At 54.7% G+C, this 19393-nt stretch overlaps 1 protein-coding gene across 1 annotated transcript in view; it reads left to right on the forward strand.

Annotated features, from left to right (window-relative positions):
- LOC122378856 (prolow-density lipoprotein receptor-related protein 1-like) overlaps positions 1 to 19393 on the forward strand; it is a 143406-nt gene that overhangs the window by 69114 nt on the left and 54899 nt on the right. Inside the window, exons 28-57 of the mRNA XM_043360445.1 lie at positions 123 to 293; positions 603 to 749; positions 1235 to 1458; positions 1963 to 2184; positions 2724 to 2812; positions 3255 to 3379; positions 3820 to 4151; positions 4634 to 4822; positions 5141 to 5452; positions 5693 to 6619; positions 6933 to 7113; positions 7486 to 7690; positions 8188 to 8377; positions 8811 to 8927; positions 9357 to 9506; positions 9874 to 10113; positions 10644 to 10817; positions 11291 to 11437; positions 11971 to 12090; positions 12320 to 12506; positions 12865 to 12984; positions 13191 to 13267; positions 13648 to 13815; positions 14158 to 14252; positions 14672 to 14849; positions 15152 to 15375; positions 15682 to 15872; positions 16382 to 16599; positions 16937 to 17128; positions 19188 to 19390. Of these exons, the coding sequence (XP_043216380.1) occupies positions 123 to 293; positions 603 to 749; positions 1235 to 1458; positions 1963 to 2184; positions 2724 to 2812; positions 3255 to 3379; positions 3820 to 4151; positions 4634 to 4822; positions 5141 to 5452; positions 5693 to 6619; positions 6933 to 7113; positions 7486 to 7690; positions 8188 to 8377; positions 8811 to 8927; positions 9357 to 9506; positions 9874 to 10113; positions 10644 to 10817; positions 11291 to 11437; positions 11971 to 12090; positions 12320 to 12506; positions 12865 to 12984; positions 13191 to 13267; positions 13648 to 13815; positions 14158 to 14252; positions 14672 to 14849; positions 15152 to 15375; positions 15682 to 15872; positions 16382 to 16599; positions 16937 to 17128; positions 19188 to 19390 (6115 nt within the window). The remainder of the gene's footprint in view (positions 1 to 122; positions 294 to 602; positions 750 to 1234; positions 1459 to 1962; positions 2185 to 2723; positions 2813 to 3254; positions 3380 to 3819; positions 4152 to 4633; positions 4823 to 5140; positions 5453 to 5692; positions 6620 to 6932; positions 7114 to 7485; positions 7691 to 8187; positions 8378 to 8810; positions 8928 to 9356; positions 9507 to 9873; positions 10114 to 10643; positions 10818 to 11290; positions 11438 to 11970; positions 12091 to 12319; positions 12507 to 12864; positions 12985 to 13190; positions 13268 to 13647; positions 13816 to 14157; positions 14253 to 14671; positions 14850 to 15151; positions 15376 to 15681; positions 15873 to 16381; positions 16600 to 16936; positions 17129 to 19187; positions 19391 to 19393) is intronic.

A 19393-nucleotide genomic window follows, 5' to 3' on the forward strand; every position in this document is an offset into this window, starting at 1 on the left:
GGTATGTGTGCACTGTGTGGTTCTGTGTTCTTTGTCGTAAGTTGGTCTATGTAGGCTGCCTTAGCGGGCCACCATCCCTCCCTCACGCTCACTTCTAACCCCCTCTCCCTCCGCTCCCGCAGTATTCTGATGTGGACCGACTGGGACGAGGAGCGTCCACGCATCGAGGCCGCCTCCATGGCCGGCGGACAGAGGCGCGTCGTCTATGAGGCGGACGCCAGTGCCGCCGGCGCCTGGCCCAACGGGCTCAGTCTGGACTACGAGGCGCGCAGGGTCTATTGGGCGGACGCCAAGTACGTAATTGGGAAAATATAGGGAGATTACAGCGTAAATATTACCTTTTGATAAACAATGTGTGATGCGTGGGTGATGACTGATGATATACGGCAGCGTTTCTTTATGATTGACTTCATCTGTCCCATATATCGCCGTGTAACCTGCTGTGGTTTTCGATATGATCGATTCTTGTCTAAACTCACATAGTACATTCTCTGTGCTTCTTGCCTCTATTCCTTTTTGCCAACTCGCCTATCCCCTTCGGCCGATTTTTCAGTCTCCTTCCTTGACCGTTGACCTGACCCATGACCGTTCCCTGGCGGCAGGCTGGACTCGGTGCAGACAATCCGCTACGACGGCACCGACCGCCGCGTGGTGCTGAAGGACCACTCGTACCTGGAGCATCCGTTCGCCGTCACCGTGTTCGGCAACGACGTCTACTGGACCGACTGGAGGACCAACTCGGTCGTCAGGTGCGCGGAGGAAGGGAGAGGGGAGGGTGGGATGGGTTACAAGGGTCGGGGGACAGACTGGAGGACCAACTCGGTGGTCAGGTGCGACGAGAGAAGGAGAGAGGAGGGAAGGGATGGTGAGGGTCGAAGCAGGGACGGGATTTTACGATGCGGGAGTCCAAATGACCAGACGTAGACGTTCTCCCAATGATGGCCCCATAGGGACTGGTAGCCATCTTTTTGGAGAGAAGTGGTCTTGAGTCTCACCACTGGCCTATTGCCCCTTGCCGGCTTGTGTGTTTCAGCAATTCTTCATCGATGCTAGTTACACACATTTGTAATTTCAAGCCAGTTTCATTATCATTCGCGTCTCCAACGTCATGTCCTGCTTCTTAGATGTTGATGTTTCTTTGTTAGATGTTAGATGTTTATAGATGGCTCACAGGCTGTCTTGTGGTCATCTCCACCGCCCTGCGACCTTACTTTCACCCCGTCTCTTCTCTCAGAGCCAACAAGTGGAACGGCAGCGACGTCGACTCTGTCCAAATGACCATCACGCAGCCGTTCGATGTGAAGATCCTGCACAGCTCGCGTCAGCCGGCGATGAAGAACCCGTGCGGTCGCCGCTTCGGTGGCTGCTCTCACCTCTGTCTGCTGAACACAGAGGGTGGCTACGAGTGCCACTGTCCTCACCTGATGAAACTGGACAAGGACGGTGTCAACTGCATCAGTGAGTTAGCTCAGGGGGTGGGATGGTGTAGGATTGGTGTTGGATAAATTTCGTATCCCACGCTGTACTTAAGTACTTTGGTGTAGGATACGAAATTTGCTCAGTGCTATCCGCCGAATAGAGTTTTCTGTTGTGTGCGTTCTTCGGATGCTGTCTGAATTGATAAGTAAAATTTTATTTCGGGAAGTATGTGGTTTGACATTACTGGACATTTTTATGGCGATGGTTTTGGTAGTGCTCACTTATGAGTCTCTAGGGGTGTCGGTACTTACAGTACCTACTCCTGAAAGCGCTGCCTTAGTTATCGGGATAGAACCTCAGCTAATTATGCCCTTTCGCATTTGTATAGATAACTTTATGGCTCAGGTGGTGGTGGCACCTCCTGCTTTATTATTAAAGCTTGCCATTTTTTTTATTTTCAAACCGTGTTTTCAAGCTTGTTGGCGTTGTTTTGCTCAGTATTGAGCTACGCTACCCATTCATCGCGCCCGTCCGTTTCGACAGGAAACGAGCGTATCCTGGTTCTCGGTCTGGAGGACAACGTGCGTGGCGTCGACCTGGACTCGAGCTTCTACCACGTGGTGCCCCGTGTGGCCGAGCCGCACGTGCGCCAGCCAGTGCAGGTGGCGTTTCACGCGCGGCGCCGGCTGGTGGTGTGGGCTGACCGGGCGGCGGAGGTGGCCGGACAGAGCCTGATCAGCGGGCCCACCGAGACTCTGGTGGCTGGTGAGACCGCGAGGGAGGGGACTCGGGGAGAGGGAGGGAGGGAGGGAGGTAGGTAGGCAGGCAGGGAGCTGAAGGGACAGGGCAGGGCAGGGGATAGTAGGTAGATAAGGCAACTAGGGTATTCGAGTTGCTAGAAAACGTCGTCGGATTGATCGTTTTAGCGTAGCGTTTGGAGTCAACTTATCGTATACTGATTGCAATACTGATTGTATTGTTCGTTAACATGGGTAGCGAGTGCTTTGCCTTTTCAGGTACGACCTTTCAGTGTTGGGACATTCATATTCACGTGAATCGCTTTCCTCTTTCCTCCACCCTCTTGGGTCTTCTACCTTGTGCCAGTGATGGGATATTCTCCATCCCCCTGCCGGCAATGAGCTCCCGCCTGGCCTAGCCGTGGACTGGCAGCCTGACGTGTTATGCCATCCCCTACCCTGTGTCAGTTGCCGAACATGCTCTTTCCCCTGCCAGTGATTTATCCCTTCCCTCAGGGTGTAGCCGTAGACTGACAGTCTGACGTGTTGTCCCTCTCCTGCCAACAGTGAGCTCCCCACAGGGGGTGGCCGTAGACTGGCAGTCTGACGTGTTGTTCGTGGCCACGGGATCGCAAATTGCTGCCACTAATCTACAGGTATGGTGATCCGACGCCTCCAGCGGCTCGTCTCGGCTCTGTCGACATTACTATTGTGTATAGTAAACACAACGTAAGCTAGATGCTAACAAGTGTTCGGAATCTTCCCGTATTTTTGGTTGTGGTTGGTGAAGCTAGCCGCTTCGGTGGCTACAGTCGCTGCCTGGCCAGTACAGGCTTTATTACGGGTACACCGGTATTTTGTAACTTTTGACGAAATGGTTTGTTGCAACGGATCACCATTTGCTGTGGCGACCGATTTTTTAATCGATGCATAATTATTGATTTCTATGTTTTTTTTTTGTGCCAATACTTTGCAGCACACAAATGTTATGCAGCAGCACTCACTATCAACTGCCGTCGCTCTCACTCTTCCCTCGTGCTCAGAGAGAGCGCTGTACACGATGCTGCTGTATCTCACCTTGTGTTTTCCTGCCCACAGGGAGCACTGTACACGGTGTTACTGACGTCGGAGAGCGGCCACCTTTCCGACCTCCAGGTGGACCCCACTACCGGCACCATGTACTACATCAGCACCAGCAATGGAAACACGGGACCCAGCAGCAGGTGGGCTGCGCCGCACTGGAGGCGAGAGGGCTGAGATGGCGCGTTCATTTGGTTGTCACATGCTTGTCTGTTTCTTAACTCTCCTATAACTTCTTTTGTTTGGAGGGAGTGAGGAGTATCTAAATAATGTGATTAGACTTGGATCATTCCCTAGGTAATCTCACGGTGACTATAAATACCTTAATCTTACTTGGTTATATTCTACGTGTATTTCATTTTCTAGTCTAACTGTATCGTGACCCTCGTGAAAGTTATCTTCCTTATATTGAATCCAGTCCGGACGTTCGGTGACACACCGTCAGCCTGAAAAACCAATGACGCATGCTAGGTACGGGTATTTTTATCAGCTCTTCGCGGACGCGTAGCTCTCACTGAATAACTGTGCGTCACCTAGCCCCCGAGCCTGGCGCCGGACTCACGTCTCCGTCCTCGGTTCTCAGGGTGATGCAGGCCACAATGGCCGGCGAGAACATAACTGTACTCTGGGAGAACCTCACACACCCGATCAGCATCACATCTCTGAGCCTGGACCGCCGGATGCGGCTGCTCTTCTGGCTCGAAGCCGAGCGCGAGGTGCGATACTGGGACTTGGCGCCTCCGACGGGCCACCAGCTGAGCGGAGGACCGGGCCGCGTACCGCTTGGCGACGCCCGGCCCGGTGCCATCACGGTGCACCGCGGCAGGCTGTACTTTGCTGACGATACCACCCGCACGGTAGCTTCTGTGGAGGAACTGAGCGGCAAGGATAAACGGCCGCTGAGGAACGGCACCGGTGAGTGGGCTTACCCGAACATGTTTTTTTATAGGATATGCCGTCGGCTGGTGACATGGGCCCAGGCGGCCGTTGAGAACCTGGGGCTGATGTTTTTGACTAGCAGTCAGGCAATTAATTAGGTAGTGAGCTGGATATAATGACTGTTTTGAGCCTTAACCAGCAGAAGACTTTCACCAAAAACGTTTTAATACAGTCTCCCATCATGATTGTCTTACGACCGGAGTGTAAGCGTCGCCCTTAGCTACTAACTATACGAGTCACCTATTAGAGTGCGACTCCGGCTGTTCTCCCGTGTTTCACCGTTTCTTAACGACGAGCTGCTCCCCTGTCCGTGTTTTCCAGCGTTCTCTGACGGCGAGGCACTCTCTCTGACCGTGTTCCCGTGTTCCAGCACTGAATAGCGAGGGTTCCCCTGTCAGTGCTCCCGTGTTCCAGCGCTCAACAGCGAGGGTTCCCCTGACTGTGCTCCTGTGTTCCAGCGTTCTCCGACGGTGAGGTTCTCTCTCTAACCGTATACGACCCGGAGGAACAGCCCGAGGGCGACTCACCGCCGTGCCGCGACAATAACGGCGGCTGCCAGCACCTCTGCTTCCCCGTGTCGGAGACGGAGAGCCGGTGCCGCTGCGCCGTCGGATTCAGCCTGCAGCCAGACGGAAAAACGTGCAACGGTGAGACGTCCGGATGTTAAAGTCTGGGAAATTATGCAATGGGGTCTTCAATCTTCACATTGAACCCAGGCCGTAACTTCTTATCAGTGTGATATTTTTATATTCAGTTGAATTATTACGGCTCCAAAACTGCCAGCTGTTTTAGGGGACCGGTCCGGCTATCAACATGCTCATTTAATCATTATCCCACGTTTTATCTGCTTTCTACTACAGTCATTCTGGAATTCTCCGCGCTGAACTGTAGCCGCACTTTGGAGTCGTAGATTCACGCCCGTACCGCAGCCTCTCAAAGCGCCCCTCCCGTCCTGTGCCGGCCAGGCGACTCGGAGTTTCTGCTGGTGGCCAGCATGGGCGGCATCCTCGGCCTGCCGACCACCGCCGGCGCCGCCGCCGACTCGGTCCTGCCGCCGTTCCCGACGCTGGCCGTCGCCGACGCCGTTGATTTCGACGCGCACCGTCAGCGACTGGTGTGGGTGGATCACGACGCCGGCGGTGCGTCGTCGTCGTTCGGCGGTCCGACGGAGGGCCATCTGTTGACCATCAGTCGGGACGGATCGAACCTGACCCGACTGGCGGAGGACGTGCGGGGATCACAGTGGATCACCGGCCTGGCCGTCGACTGGGTCACAGGTGGGTGAGGCGGACGGGTTGTCAGTGCAATATTTTGCGAATTCGTTCAACACCTTGACAAAATATGTTCCGATTATGGTAATTATGATTACAGTGATTATGGCCATGCCGGCTATCCGGTACATGTTTGCTGAGTTCAATGAGAAACATTTTGTTGGCTGACTCGGTGGCCTACCAGCATGTATCCTGAGTTGCCAGACAATCCATTGACCCTTGCATCTCTCTGCTCCCCGTTGACAGGTAACACGTACTGGTCAGAATCGTCTACCGACTCGATCCGCGCAGTGCGTGCCGGTACCTCCCTTTCCTGGGTAGTGGCGCGCGGCAACCTCAGCCGCGTGGACGCTATCTGCTTCGACCCGCGGGGCCGCCTCTTCTGGGCCAACCGTCTGGCCGGCTCCGGTGTTGTGGAGACGAGTCTACTAAACGGCGACAACCGGACCGTTATGGTAAAGCTCGGCGCCTGGATGCCAGGGAAATCGAGTATCGACCTGGCGTTTGACGTACGCGCTGATACCATGTACTGGTTGTTCTCGGGAGCTGATAAGATTGGTCGGTTCCGCACGGATGGCGCTACGGGCAGTCCGCCGGTGCTCGAGACGCTGCTCGAGGGAGAATCGGTGGCCGGTGTGATGGCTATCACGGTTGGAGGAGGGATGCTCTACTGGGCCGACCGCGCTGTGGGTGATGGAGCCATCCTGCGCGCGTCTGTTAACAACCTCACCGCCGCCGAGACGATACACACGGGTCTCAAACGCGTGCGGGACCTTCAGCTGTACAGCAAGGAGCGCCAAGCCGAGATCAACTCGTGCGGCGACGATAACGGCTTCTGCTCGGAGATCTGCGTGTACCTGGGCGCGGCGGCTCGGCCGACCGATTACCGGTGTCAGTGCGCGCACGGGAGGTTGGCAGAGGATGGACGGGGTTGTCGGCCGCACGACGAATTCCTCATGTTCTCCCGCACGTCCGCCATCGAGAGCCTGCACTTCTTCGAGGAGCAGTTCGGGGCGCGGCCGTTCCCGGCCATCGACTCGAAGGATATTGTGCGGCAGGCCATCGGCCTGGCGTTTGATTACGAAGCCAGGACGGTGTTCTTCTCCGACATTATGCGTGGCAGCATCAACAGCGTCATGTTCAACGGCACCAACCACAAGATCATCACAGATCGTGAGTACGAACGATCCACTGATGCTCGGTGGAGGCTGCCCTATCTGGTGAATGCTAAAGGCTGTTTGAGTTTGGTTTTCGAGCGAATCATTTTCGCTTAATCAGTTATTACCTCCGTTTCTCTTGAAGGTTTTTAGCTTAATTATGCTTGCTTAATGTGATGTATGTTCTACTCATATTACACAAATGAGTAAAAACAACATTTTCACTTAATCTAACAATTAAGGTAGTCAGTTGGCATTTTGTAAGCCTCGGTATCTCCGTATCTGACAGTTTGTCCGCCATCCCTCCCTTCCTCCGTTTCTGAGCGCAGAACAGGGCACGGTCGAGGGTCTGGCGTTCGAGCCGGTGCACGGCGACATCTACTGGACGTGCAGCAGCGAGCACTCTATCAGTCGGATCAGCGTGCGCAGCGCCAACAGTCGTCCGCAGCTGCTGGTGCCGCTCGGACAGGACGACAAGCCGCGCGGCATCGCTATCGACAGCTGCAACCGGTGAGACGGGGGGTAACAGCGGCGGCCGGAGGCGGGAGGGGGAAGGAAGGTGAGACAACAACGGCGGTGAGTGGGGACTTGGGGAGGGGATGGGGGTGGAGACGCATCGTCATTTGCATATTTGCTAGACTGATTACTGACAATGCAAAACGTACCCGGCTAGTTTAGGCTATCTCTGCCTCATTGCGTGCCCTTTGTAGAGGAGCTCTTTTGGATTCCCGCCAAGGACTAACTTCGGGCCGATTGTGTAGCGTGCACTGACACTGACTCTGGCATTGTCACACTGACACTGACACTGACACTGACACTGACACCGACACCCTGATACCGATACCGACGCTGACTCTGACTCTGACTCTGACTCTGCGGCAGGCGTGTGTACTGGACGAACTGGAACTCTCAGGCGCCGAGCGTACAGCGCGCGCAGCTCTCTGGGTACGGCGTTACCTCCATCATCCACACCGATATCCGCATGCCTAACGGCATCACCATTGACCAGACGGCGCACAAGCTCTACTGGACCGACGCGCGCTTCGATAAGATCGAGCGGGCCAACCTGGACGGTACCGACCGGGAGGTGAGAGGGGGAAGGGGAGAGGAAGGGAGGCGGGACGGGGGACGGGGAAAGAGGGAGGAAGCGGTACGTCTTGTGCTGTGCAGATGTGAGCAGAAATAACTGATGCTAGGTGATTGCAATGCTGGTGTATGGCAGATCAGAAAATTGTGTTCATTTGAATATTCGAAAGACGTATCGAGCTACCTGATAGATTGCCTATAGCTCAGATGTAAAGCATAACCACATGAAGCCATGTCAATTTGGCGTTATGCACTGACATTATCGTTTTTTTAATATTTGTACACTACAATACATCACACCGAGAGTACTTAGCAGCGCCGAATATAAAATAAAACGTGTCAGCTCCGTGATGACTCAATCCGACTCTGAGCACTCGCTTTTAGCGAGCATGGAGACAGCCTACTAACTGACCCGAGCGTGAGTTACCCGCCCTCTGAGTCGTGGCTCTGCCCCCACTGACACCCTTCCGCCCCCACCCCTCCCCGTGTCGTCGGCAGATCGTTGTCTCTGGCGTGTTAAAGCACCCGTTCGACTTGGCTGTGTTCGGCGACTATATCTTCTGGACTGATTGGGTTCACCTGGCTATTGGTCGCGCCGAGAAACGCACCGGCCGACACGCCACGTTTCTGCTCAAGGACATGGCCAAACCGATGGGGATTGTGGCTGTGAGCAAGGAGGCCACTGCATGTAAGTGTTACTTGACTTTTGGACGGGTGGAGGGAGGGTGGTACTTGGTAGTGGTTTTAGTTTGGTGACAGTTTGGGGCAGCTGTCAGGGTTGCGGGCGGGCTTATCGGTAGTTGTGTTGGTGGGTGGATCACTGGATATAGGACAGGTGGTGGTTCGAGTTTTTGTCCAACGATTTGGAGTCAGCTAGACTGGGCGAGCTAGTTAAGGAATGGATGAACAATTTTTCGTTTCTCTTCTTGCTTCTATTTTGATGCAGTTGGGCTGATTATTCGCTGATTATTTTTTTCCAACTGCCCCGTCCGTGGGTACTCTGTTGCCCTATCACGTCTTGTTTGCTCCGAACACAAATTGTACTTTTCTTTGTCCATCACTAGGCCTCCCGACTCTCCCTGCGCCCTCTGTATGACACCTCCCCCACCCCCTCTCCACAGGTCCGTCGAACCCGTGCGTCTCTCCCGGTAACGGCGGCTGCAGTGACCTGTGTACGCTCGGTGCCGACGGTCAGGTGGTGTGCCGGTGTGCCGACGGACGCGTCCTGCTGCCAGACGGTAGGTCGTGGCGATACGTGGGGAGAGGGAAGAGAGGGAGCACAGTGGGACGGGGTACGATCGGGGAGGGAAAGAGAGGGAGAGATGGGGTGTGATGGCAGAGTGATTTGGAGAGGAATGAAGAATATTGTGATTCTAACGCTCCATGTGAGAGGAAAAATAAGGGAGTTTGGTAGAGCAGTAGTGCGCATTCATACTGGAAGGGTTACTAAAGAGGGTGGTACCTATATTCAGGCAGTTTAGGAGAGACGAAAACTATATCAAATTAGAGGAAGGGGTTGCAGCAGTGATCAGTAACTTAGCCGAGGTAGTGACACTGAGGGATTTTGTCATTACTGAAAGTAATATTCCCAGGTCACAGCTGTTCTATGTAGCCCTTCGCTGCGGCTTGTATCTGATCTGAGTCCCCTCGTCATTCCACTGCCGCAGGTCACAACTGCTCTCGCAGCGAGGACCCGGCCGCTTGCCGCGACCCGACTGCATTCCGCTGCGCCGGCGGTGACGGTCGCTGTATCCCGTACAAGATGACGTGTAACAACGTCACCGACTGTCCCGACGGCAGCGACGAGAGCGACTGCGGTCAGTAGTGAAACGGGCGTGACTGCAGTTTAATTGATAAACCTAATTGATTGACAAATTAATAAACAAACAAATTGATAAACAAAGTTCTGGTATGTAAACGACTGGTATGCCAGCGCATGGCTTGGAAGCTACAGGACTGCCCGTTTTCCCTCGGTCCGCCCGTAAGTTATTATCGTTATCACTTCGCATATATACACACCATTGAAGCTTGACACCCAATTTTATTCAGGGGCGGGGTGGGGCTGGTTGGCAGGGTCTACCTTATGATAGGATGGTCTGATGGTAGACCTCCCCAATGACTCCATGGCTTCACCAACGCACACCGCTTCTCACAAACTCCCCCCCCCCCCCTTCACTCCTGCAGCGGCGAACCGTACCTGCCCGCCCGGGTTCTTCAAGTGTGACGCGGCACGCTGCGTGCCCGTCTCGGCGCGCTGCGACGGCCTGCGCGACTGCGCCGATCTCAGTGACGAGCCGTGCTCGTGTCAGGTCCGAGCCGGCGATACTCCGCCGTTCCAGTGCGGGTCCGGAGAGTGTATCGACCCGACGGCTCGGTGTAACAGCTACAAGGACTGCGAGGACGCCAGCGACGAAATGGGATGCCGTGAGTGAAGCGGCGAGATGGCGACGGGAGGGTCAGTGGGAGTAGCATGGAGGCGGAGAGGGTAGGATCAGCCCTGTACAGTGTACAGTCATGGCTGAGGGGGCTGGACCTGCACATACTCAAGCAGGGAGGGTAAACTGTATGTCAAACTGGGTAAACTGTCTATGTTCCAGTCATGTATGTTTAAATTGTTATTATGGTGTGATGTGGTGTGTCCCGTAGTTGACGCCCCTGCAAGATCCAGGTTAACTGGAATTGTTATAGCTGATGAACTTCGAGTGGTCAAATGGGGATCTTGAACAGCATAACCGGAAAATATACGAGGTATCAGAACTGTTTCCATGAATTGTAGCAAGTTCACCTGATACAAGAAGAGTCCGATCGGACAGTCGGAGGTAGGCCCGCTGCGCTGAACCGGCCTGTCCGCCCGCCCGTCCCGACCTCGGCCTGACTTTACCCTGTCGGTCGCTCTTAGCATCGGACCTGTCTCGCTCTCCCGTCCGGTCCTGACGATAAAGCTCCTCTCTCAGCGCCGATGCGTTGCACGGACGCTGACCTGGGCGACGCTCTGGAGCCGGAGACTCTGGGGATGGTGCCGTGTAACACGACCACCGCCTGTATCCTGGAGAGCTGGCGGTGTGATGGAGAGAACGACTGCTGGGACAACAGTGACGAGCAAAACTGCACCGGCATCGTCATACACGGTCAGTGGCGGGAGGTTCAGCGTGATAATACCCGGGTCAACACTGTGAGGGTGGGTGAGAGTCTGGGGGTAAGGGTGAAGCGAGGACATTGGAGCTCATGAGAAAGAGAGGTGGAATGGAAATGTATGGTGACAATGGAAATAGGAATAGTTAGTCGCACGGAAAAAAAGATTGCATGGGGGTAGGGACTGAAGTGACTGAATGCTGCTTAGACTACAATGTCTCATCAATAAGTAGCTACTAAGTTTTTTCTTTGAAAGCTCAATCGGCTGCCGCGTAGTTCAGCGTAACGGGTAAGTCATCAATTGATATCTGTGGCTAAACTATAGGTGAATTCATAGAATACTCGTAAGACTGTCATCCGTGAAGTCAACTGTCGTCAGGGTGATGTCTAAGCATTGTATTCTCCAAATGCCAGTGATGTGTGGTAGGATCTCCCCTCTGTAAATCTCTGACTCCCCTCCCGCCCACAGACTCGCGGTACGACTGTTACCCGGGCGAGTTTCACTGCCGGAACGGCACCTGTATTCCGGACGCCTGGCGCTGTGACGGGGCCAACGACTGTGACGACGCGCCCGGTGGTGATGGCGGTCACGTCAGCTCCGACGAGCTCGGCTGTGGTGAGTGTGGGGTGGTGAGACGGGCCGACGGATGGAGTGGAGGGGAGACTAAATGAGCTGGGCGCGGATACGGGGCAATATAGGCGAGAAAACGGGCGTTGGAAGTGAAACGCGATAGTTTGAATCCAGTGGCGGGAAAACGAGCGCGAGACGGGAAAGAGGGGCGTGGGTGCGGAAAAGGGAGAGGCGAGGACATTGGCGTGTGATAGGAGGGAGCGCGGCGAGGTTACGGGAGGGTAGATACAGGCCGGTAGAGCGGAGACTGGACATACTTGGAACGGAGGGAGGGTAGATTGATTGTGTGAAAGTCTCGGACATGTTAGGTCCAGCTGGTGACGTGGATGTGCTTCTGTGCCCAGAATTACTTGTAACTTGTGTCTGGCATCCTGATCACTCCACCTCCCTGCTCTCTACGGCCCATCTCCCCTCCTATTTTCTCTCTGACCTTCTCCCTTCCCTCCATCTCTACCCCATTCACTGTCACACTCTTCACACTTTCCCCGGTTGACGATGTCTGCTGTCCCCTTCCACAGAGCAGGACGCGTGTCGTCACGACCAGTTCCGCTGTACGTCGGGCGAGTGTTACCCTGCCAGCTGGGAGTGTGACGGAGAGCCCGACTGCTCAGATGCCAGCGACGAGACCGACGAGTGCAGTGAGTTACCGGTGGGAGGGTAGGAAGTGTAGGGAGTTGCCGTGGTGAGGAGTGGCAAACAAGTGTAGAAAGCTACCTAGGGTGATACACCAGTAAGTTACCGCGAAGGAGGCAGACGAGTGTAGTGCGTTATGGGGGGGGGGGTGGAGGACATTCAATTGCCGTGAGTTACCGTGGGAGTGCAGTGAGTTGCCGTTGACTCCTCTCCCTCCTCCTGCTCCATCGCCAGAGACCAAGACGTGCGACGTGAACCACTTCACGTGCAGCTCGGGCCGCTGCATCCCCAAGACATGGCTATGTGACGGTGACCGTGACTGCCACGGGCCCGGTCAGGTGGGCGATGACGAACAGGAGGAGATCTGTGGCGCCGAGGCGCTCCAGTGTGACGCCGACAGCTTCCGCTGCGTCTCCGGCGGGTGAGTGATGGCATTTTGCGGTGACCGAACTGTATCGCAATCATTTGTATTGTCATTACTCATTGCCGTAAAGGATATCAACTTGTAAGCTACATTTGGTGCTTGATAAACTCGTATTGGATGCCTGATTGGCCGAGCGGGCTATGTTTCCTTGACGTTCTCGGTACTCTCAAGCTCAGTATTCGTCATTGTCGCTACTCGAGGCATTGCTGAAATGCAGTCTCGACCACTCATGGAGGTAACTTGGTCCCTTGCTACATGACTGAAGGCGTTCTATGTGAATGTTTATAAAGTACCGTGAAGCACCCTTTCCCCTTCGCTGACCGTCGCTGACCGCCCGCCCTCTGTGTACCCCCAGCTGCATCCCTCGCTCCGCCTACTGTGACGGCCTGGTCGACTGTTTTGATGGCACCGACGAGCCAGAGTCGTGCGCGCGCGAGCAGTGTCCCAAGGACCAGTTCGGCTGCGTCAACGGACTGTGAGTGACGCGCTGCCACTGGCACACCGATATTTCTTTTTATATGTGCATTGTGCAGTTGCACGATGTTATAGTCAATTTTCAATATCATGACCTCTAGATATTGTCTGTGACACTCAGCGCACCCTGTGTGCGCTGAGTGTCACGTGATACCCGTAATTGCGGTGTTCAGGGGCCGTCGGCTAACCGTGAGTCTGGTCTTTCAGCTGTATACCCAAGACATCTGTGTGTGACGGTGTGGACGACTGCGCCGACAACAGCGACGAAATGTTCTCCGTCTGTGGTAAGTGACGGTGACTGCAGCTGGGCTATCGTAGTGCGTTTGGGGTCAACAATTGCTCATACTGGCGGCGACAGTCGCCGAGTGTGGCAGTTACAGTCGCCTGTTACAGGGACGACAATCGTTGAGCGACAGAGCTGCGGGCGGGACAATGGCTCAGTCACGACTTGTAGTCGTTTTGGGATGTTTTTATGTTGTTTTTTTTTTTTTGGCATGTTTTGGGATGAGACGTCCCCCTCTATTATGTGTTCTGTTTTCCAGCAGCCTGGTATCGCCTGACATGCCCGTGTTTCGTCTCGGGACAGGGGTCCCGTCAACCGCCCGTGGGTTTTCACACCTCTCCCCCTCCCTCCCTCTCACTCACCCCTCCCTCCTCTCTCCAGAGAGCGTCGACTCTGAGCCGGAGCCGGGCATCACCAGTGACGAGGCCGAGGAGAGCTGCGGCGGCAGTGACCGGTTCCGCTGCGCCAACGGCGCCTGCATTAACGACACGGTGGTGTGCGATACCAGAGACGACTGCGGCGACGGCAGCGACGAGACGGAGCTCTGCGGTCAGTCGGCAGCCCGGAAAGAGGGTGGAATGGGGTGGCAAGTGCCGGAACGGGAAAGGGGGGGGGGGGTGAAAGCCGTCGGCATAATAACGGGCTCCTAGGGTGAGTAGGGAAGACAGAGAAGTAGCAGTAACAAGTAGCATTGTTGTCGCAATGTGCATAATGTAGCCTTGATGTAATAAGCGGTATCCTGTGGGCTTTGCCGCTACCATGTAACAGTGCGTTGCTATGACTAATTTGTCAGCTATTCGACATAAACAGTGATACGTGACCTGTCGAGACATGGCTGCCCCGTGGCTGCGAGCGACATTCCCTCTGATCGCCCTCCCTCCCCTCTTACAGGTGTAAACGAGTGTGACCAGCCGCACCAGGTGTGCCAGCACATCTGCGTGAACCGGCCCATCGGATACCGGTGTCAGTGCTGGAGCGGGTTCAAGGTGGGTGAGGGGAGAATACTGGAAGGGGAGAGATACCAGTGCCAGAGCTGGAGACTGGAGAGGCTTTGAGGGGTCCGGGGAAGTCAACTAGAGGAGAGGGCTATCGGAGCCAGTGTTGGAGTGACTTTCAGCTATTCAGGGGAGATTACGGGAATCTGTGAGGGATACCTGACGTGCCCCGACGATGGGACTGCCGAGAGAGAAACGGACTTGTTGGATGTGTTTGTGGTCATGTGCTGGTAGACAAAAGTAACCCGGCAAGGCCCTATGGTATTGTATTGTAGTGAAGTCTTTGAACCAAATTGCAGCTGTTCGTAAATGGCCTGATCAGGTTTGTCCTTCCATTATCACTTTGTCACTTCGTTTACCCTAATCCGGTCAGCCCCTTTTGACGTCCCCCTTTCTACCTGCTCCGCTAGCCGCCGCCGGGCCCCGACCGCCACGACGAGTGCCTGGACCGAGACGAGTGCTCTGAGCCTCTGAGACCCTGCAGCCAGCACTGCTTCAACACATACGGCAGCTACCGGTGCACCTGTAATGAGGGATTCCTGCCGCGAGACGACGGACGCAGCTGCGTGGCCGACCCGCACGTGGCGCGTGAGTATGGGGAGCCGAAGAAGAAGAAGAAGAACATGGGCTGACTGGGCTGGAAAAAGAGGCTCCGGGAGGAGACTGTAAATTTGTGAGCTGATGTCTTTCAACAACGAGGTGAAGTTTCGCGATTGAGTGACTAGCATACTTATACGCTATACGCTACGGCTAGACAAAAAAGCACATAAATCTACCAAAGCATCTTAGAATTGAGCATATATATCTGTAGAAAGCCTGCACACATCCCGCTGTAAATTGAATCGTCATAACGTCCTGTCGATGACCCCGTGACTCCGTGTTTCCCTCAGCGGAGAAGCCACGTATCCTGTTCATCAGCCGCTACTACATCACTGCACTGGACCTGACCGGTAACAACACCCAGTTGCTGGCCAAGAACCTCACTAACGGCGTGGCGCTGGACTACGACTGGCGACACGACTGCATCTACTGGAGCGAGCAGCCGTTCCCGCCCAGTCCGGCGGCTATCAGACGGATGTGCCGGGCCTCGCCAGACGCAGAGTACCAACATCAGGTGAGGGAGAGGGAGACAGAGGGAGGAATGAGTGAGATGGAGAAAGAGGAAGGGGGAAGCGAGGGCCCGGCATCGACATAGAATATCAGTATCAGGTAATGTGGGAGGGGAAGGAAAAAAGGTTAGGTGGGGAAGAAAAGAGATCGTTAGAAGGACGAAGAACCGACGCCTGTCGGTTAGACTAGGGCATGAGCAGTTATTTGTCGATTTTGTATCAGCGGACAGCTCGGACGATGCTGTATGCGACCCCGACCCCTGCCCGCTGAACCTAACTACAATCCCTTGTCCCCCCCCCCCCCCCCACAGCTGCTGCAGCCGGAGGCGCTGCTGGGGAAACCGGCCGGCCTGGCGGTCGACTGGGTGGCCGATAACCTGTACTGGTGCGACCGGCTCAGTGACAGCATCCAGGTCTCCCGGCTGGACGGACGCTTCACCCGCGTACTGGTCAACGAGGGACTGGATGAGCCGCGAGCGCTCTGCCTCCACCCGAGCTCCGGGTGAGTGAGCTGAGCTGACCTGACCTGACGTGACCTGACCTGACCTGTGACCCCGCCCAAACTCCGGTTGAGTGAGCTGAGCTGACCTGACCTGCGACCAAGACGACCCGACCTGTAGGCTGTAACCCATCCGAGCTACGGGTCAACTGTGGGCTCACCTGACCTGTAACTCATCCGAACTCTATTGGTAACCTGACTGACCTGACGTGTGAACCGCTCGAGCTCCGTACTAGTGAACTGACCTGACCTGACCTGACCTGACCTGTGACGCCAACCGAGCTCTGTATTAGTGACCTCACCTGACTTATTACGTATGACCCACCTGACAGGTAAGGCCCACGTGTCACCCGATATGCCTAACCCATGTTTAGGCCCTAGCCTGTCGACCACCCCGCGGTCTAACCCGGCTCGAGGCCCCCAGGGGGCCTGTCCCCCACCCCATGATCTAGCTTGTGTCTGGCTGATCTAGCTGGGTGCGTTCTAACCCATGCCTCCCCGACCCCGCGCAGTTTCATGTACTGGACCGACTGGGGTGTGACGCCGCACATCGGCCGGGCCGGCATGGACGGCTCCAACCCCGGCCCCCTGATCGCCGACCGACTGGGCTGGCCCAACGCGCTCATCATCGACCACGAGGGCGGCCGCCTGTTCTGGGCAGACGCCAGGGAGGATTACATCGGCGTGGCGGACCTGGACGGCTCCAATATGCATGTGCTGCTCAGCAGGCGTGAGTGGGACAGAGGCAGGGGAAAAGGATACCGGGGGGAGGGAGAGATGATACTTTTCGAATGCTGCAAGGACTGAAGCTTGAGAAAGCTAAATTTATTTCAGATGGTAATACTGTGTCCGCGATAAGCAATATTCATTTTATAATTTTTATTTCCGCATCCTTAACGGACACATGCAACGGAGACACAATCAGTGCAGCCAGCTCTGGTGCTGTTTGTTTTCCCCATCAATCTGTCCGTTCTCATGTGCCTCTCTCGTCCTTCTCACCGGTTTCGTTGTTCGTTCTCACCCGTCGTTGTATCCCTTCTTACCGGCTGTTCTCGCCGCTTGCACAGGTAAGCACGGCGCGGACCTGCACCACGTGTTCTCGCTGGCCGTGTTCGAGGACTGGCTCTACTGGACCGACTGGGAGACCAAATCGGTGCAGCGCTGCCGGAAGGCAGACGGTGGAAACCTGACCGTCATTCACCACGAGGCGCGCCATCCTATGAGCCTGGTGGTGCAGCATCAGCTGCAGCAGCGGCACCGTGAGTGACGAGGGTGCTGAGAGTGGTGCCGATAGTGCGGGAAGTAAACTGAAACCCTGAATAAAAAAAAAAATGAATAAGCAAACATGATACGAGTGCGGGGTGTCGAGTGTTAGGTACTAAAAGCATATCAGAAACAACGAGACTCCTAACCACTGGGCGCTTTTTATGGACGAAAAATATCCATTCCATGCGAATAGCGCGCCTTCCAGTTCCATGATTACATATCCCAAAGTACTGAGGTTTAAGAGCACACAGTGCTGAGTACTGAAAGTAATGAGTACCTAGAATAGCGAGAGTAACTGGAGTACAATCTGGCTCTGAACACTAAATTGCGATCGTATCAAGAATATTGAGTGCTGTGTGCCGCAAATAGCGAGTACCAGAGCACCGAGTATTTCAAGCAGCGTTTATCGGGAGTACTATTAGTACCCGAGCCAGTCAATTACCAACACTTTGAATGCCAAGTACGGACTGACCTCTGTGCACTGGGTGCGGAGCGGAACGCACAGTTGTTTGTTGTTTGTAGCACCTTCTGGTCCGCCTCTGCACGATGTTTATATCGTGAGGCGAACGCTGCAGGAGGGAGGTCGATTGTGTACAGATCAGCCCGCCACTGATCAATTTTTTTGCACCGTCACACCAACCGCGCCTCTTGGGGTTCGTCAATGCGCAGTATCGCCCATGATTGCTAAGCTGGGGTAGGGTAGCGTCATGAATGAAAGCATCAGTAGGCTGACTGGTGGAATTAGTCATGCTCTGAATTAATCATGTTTTCCTTTTGCGGGCCGACTGGCTGGATAATAGCCACTGGGCAACATATATAAACCATACATGCGTCGGCTGAATAATTAAAGGTAATAACCACCACCACAGCAACAATAATAGATTCGAGGCAGTTCTGACCTGATCTTACCTCTGACCTAGCCGGCCTCAGATCGCGATTTAGTACCGTGCCCTGATCCGACCTGTGATCTGATCGTACCCCTGCCCTGATCCGACCTCTGGCCTGATGACCATCTGCCCTGACCCGGCCTCCGATTATGACAGGCACTTTCCTGCCCTGGAACTCCTATCTCTACTCGTGTACTCCTGGAGTTGGCACCATCGCGGCAGGGAGCCGGCACGGACCCCTCCCCATCCTCTCCTCTCGCGACCCTCCCTTCCAGTGTCGATCCTCTCCTCTTTTTCCATCATACCCGAGTGGGAGCTACGACTAACCTCCTCTGGGTCTTGTTTTGAGTGAATCTCGTGAAGCTATGTCCGACCTCAAACTCACTCTGGCATATTTTGTCGTGAGCTCCGCGGGCGGTGCTGACTGACCTTGAATCACAGCGTGAGTAGCGGCTGTTTATTTTACACCACGTGGTCGTTGTTTGACAGCGCCGCCGCTGCACGGCACGGCGTCACGACACGGGAGAGTGCGAATAGTGATGTTTCCGGCACAATAAACTCCGGTACCTAGCCACCACTATGGTGGGTAGTTTCCGGCGTTGTCAAAGTTGTTGCGTGGGCTGCAGTGGAGTAGGATTGATAATATAATCGGTCTCTAACTGTGAAGAAACTAAGTTACGCTAGCGTGGTTCTTATTTCACCCGAATTATTTTCTAAAGATGAGGTACGAATTTCGACATTTCACATTACGTTTACGTTATATATGTTTAGTATCATTTACCTCAATGTGTGTATCATCAGGTGTGTTCAGAATGTAACGATTGGCATTGATGTGCTGTGCAGCTGTAAAGTAATTGTCATCGTGATATCCGTAGCAAATTTCCGGTTGTTGTTATTCACGATTCAGAAGCCTATATTTTTTCAAGGGACACAGTCCATTCGTGGGATATGTTACATGAACCCTGACAACTACACGCATTTTGTCTATCAGTTGTGTATCGTTTTATTTGTGTTTTCAGTAACCATGATGAGTCAATCCGACTCTGACCCTCCATGCGGAGGGGAATGGAGACAGCCTATATACTGACTCCCCCATGTCACCACACTTACAGACCTATCCGTTAGCCTCTCTGACCCTCCCCCACCCCTCCCTCCCCTCCCACAGACGACAGTCCGTGCCAGGTGGACAACGGCGGCTGTCAGGCGCTGTGTCTGCTCGAGCCGGGCGGTGGGCACCGGTGTGCGTGTCCCATCAGCTTTGTACTGACCGAGGACGGCCGGACGTGCCGGTCCAACTGTTCGTCGAGCCAGCTCGAGTGTCCGCACACACTGCGCTGTATACCGTTCTGGTGGCGCTGTGATGGACAGGTG

Source organism: Amphibalanus amphitrite, unplaced genomic scaffold (genome assembly GCF_019059575.1).
Source record: "Amphibalanus amphitrite isolate SeventyFive unplaced genomic scaffold, NRLGWU_Aamphi_draft 000066F_arrow, whole genome shotgun sequence".
Classification (NCBI taxonomy): Eukaryota; Metazoa; Arthropoda; class Thecostraca; order Balanomorpha; family Balanidae; genus Amphibalanus; species Amphibalanus amphitrite.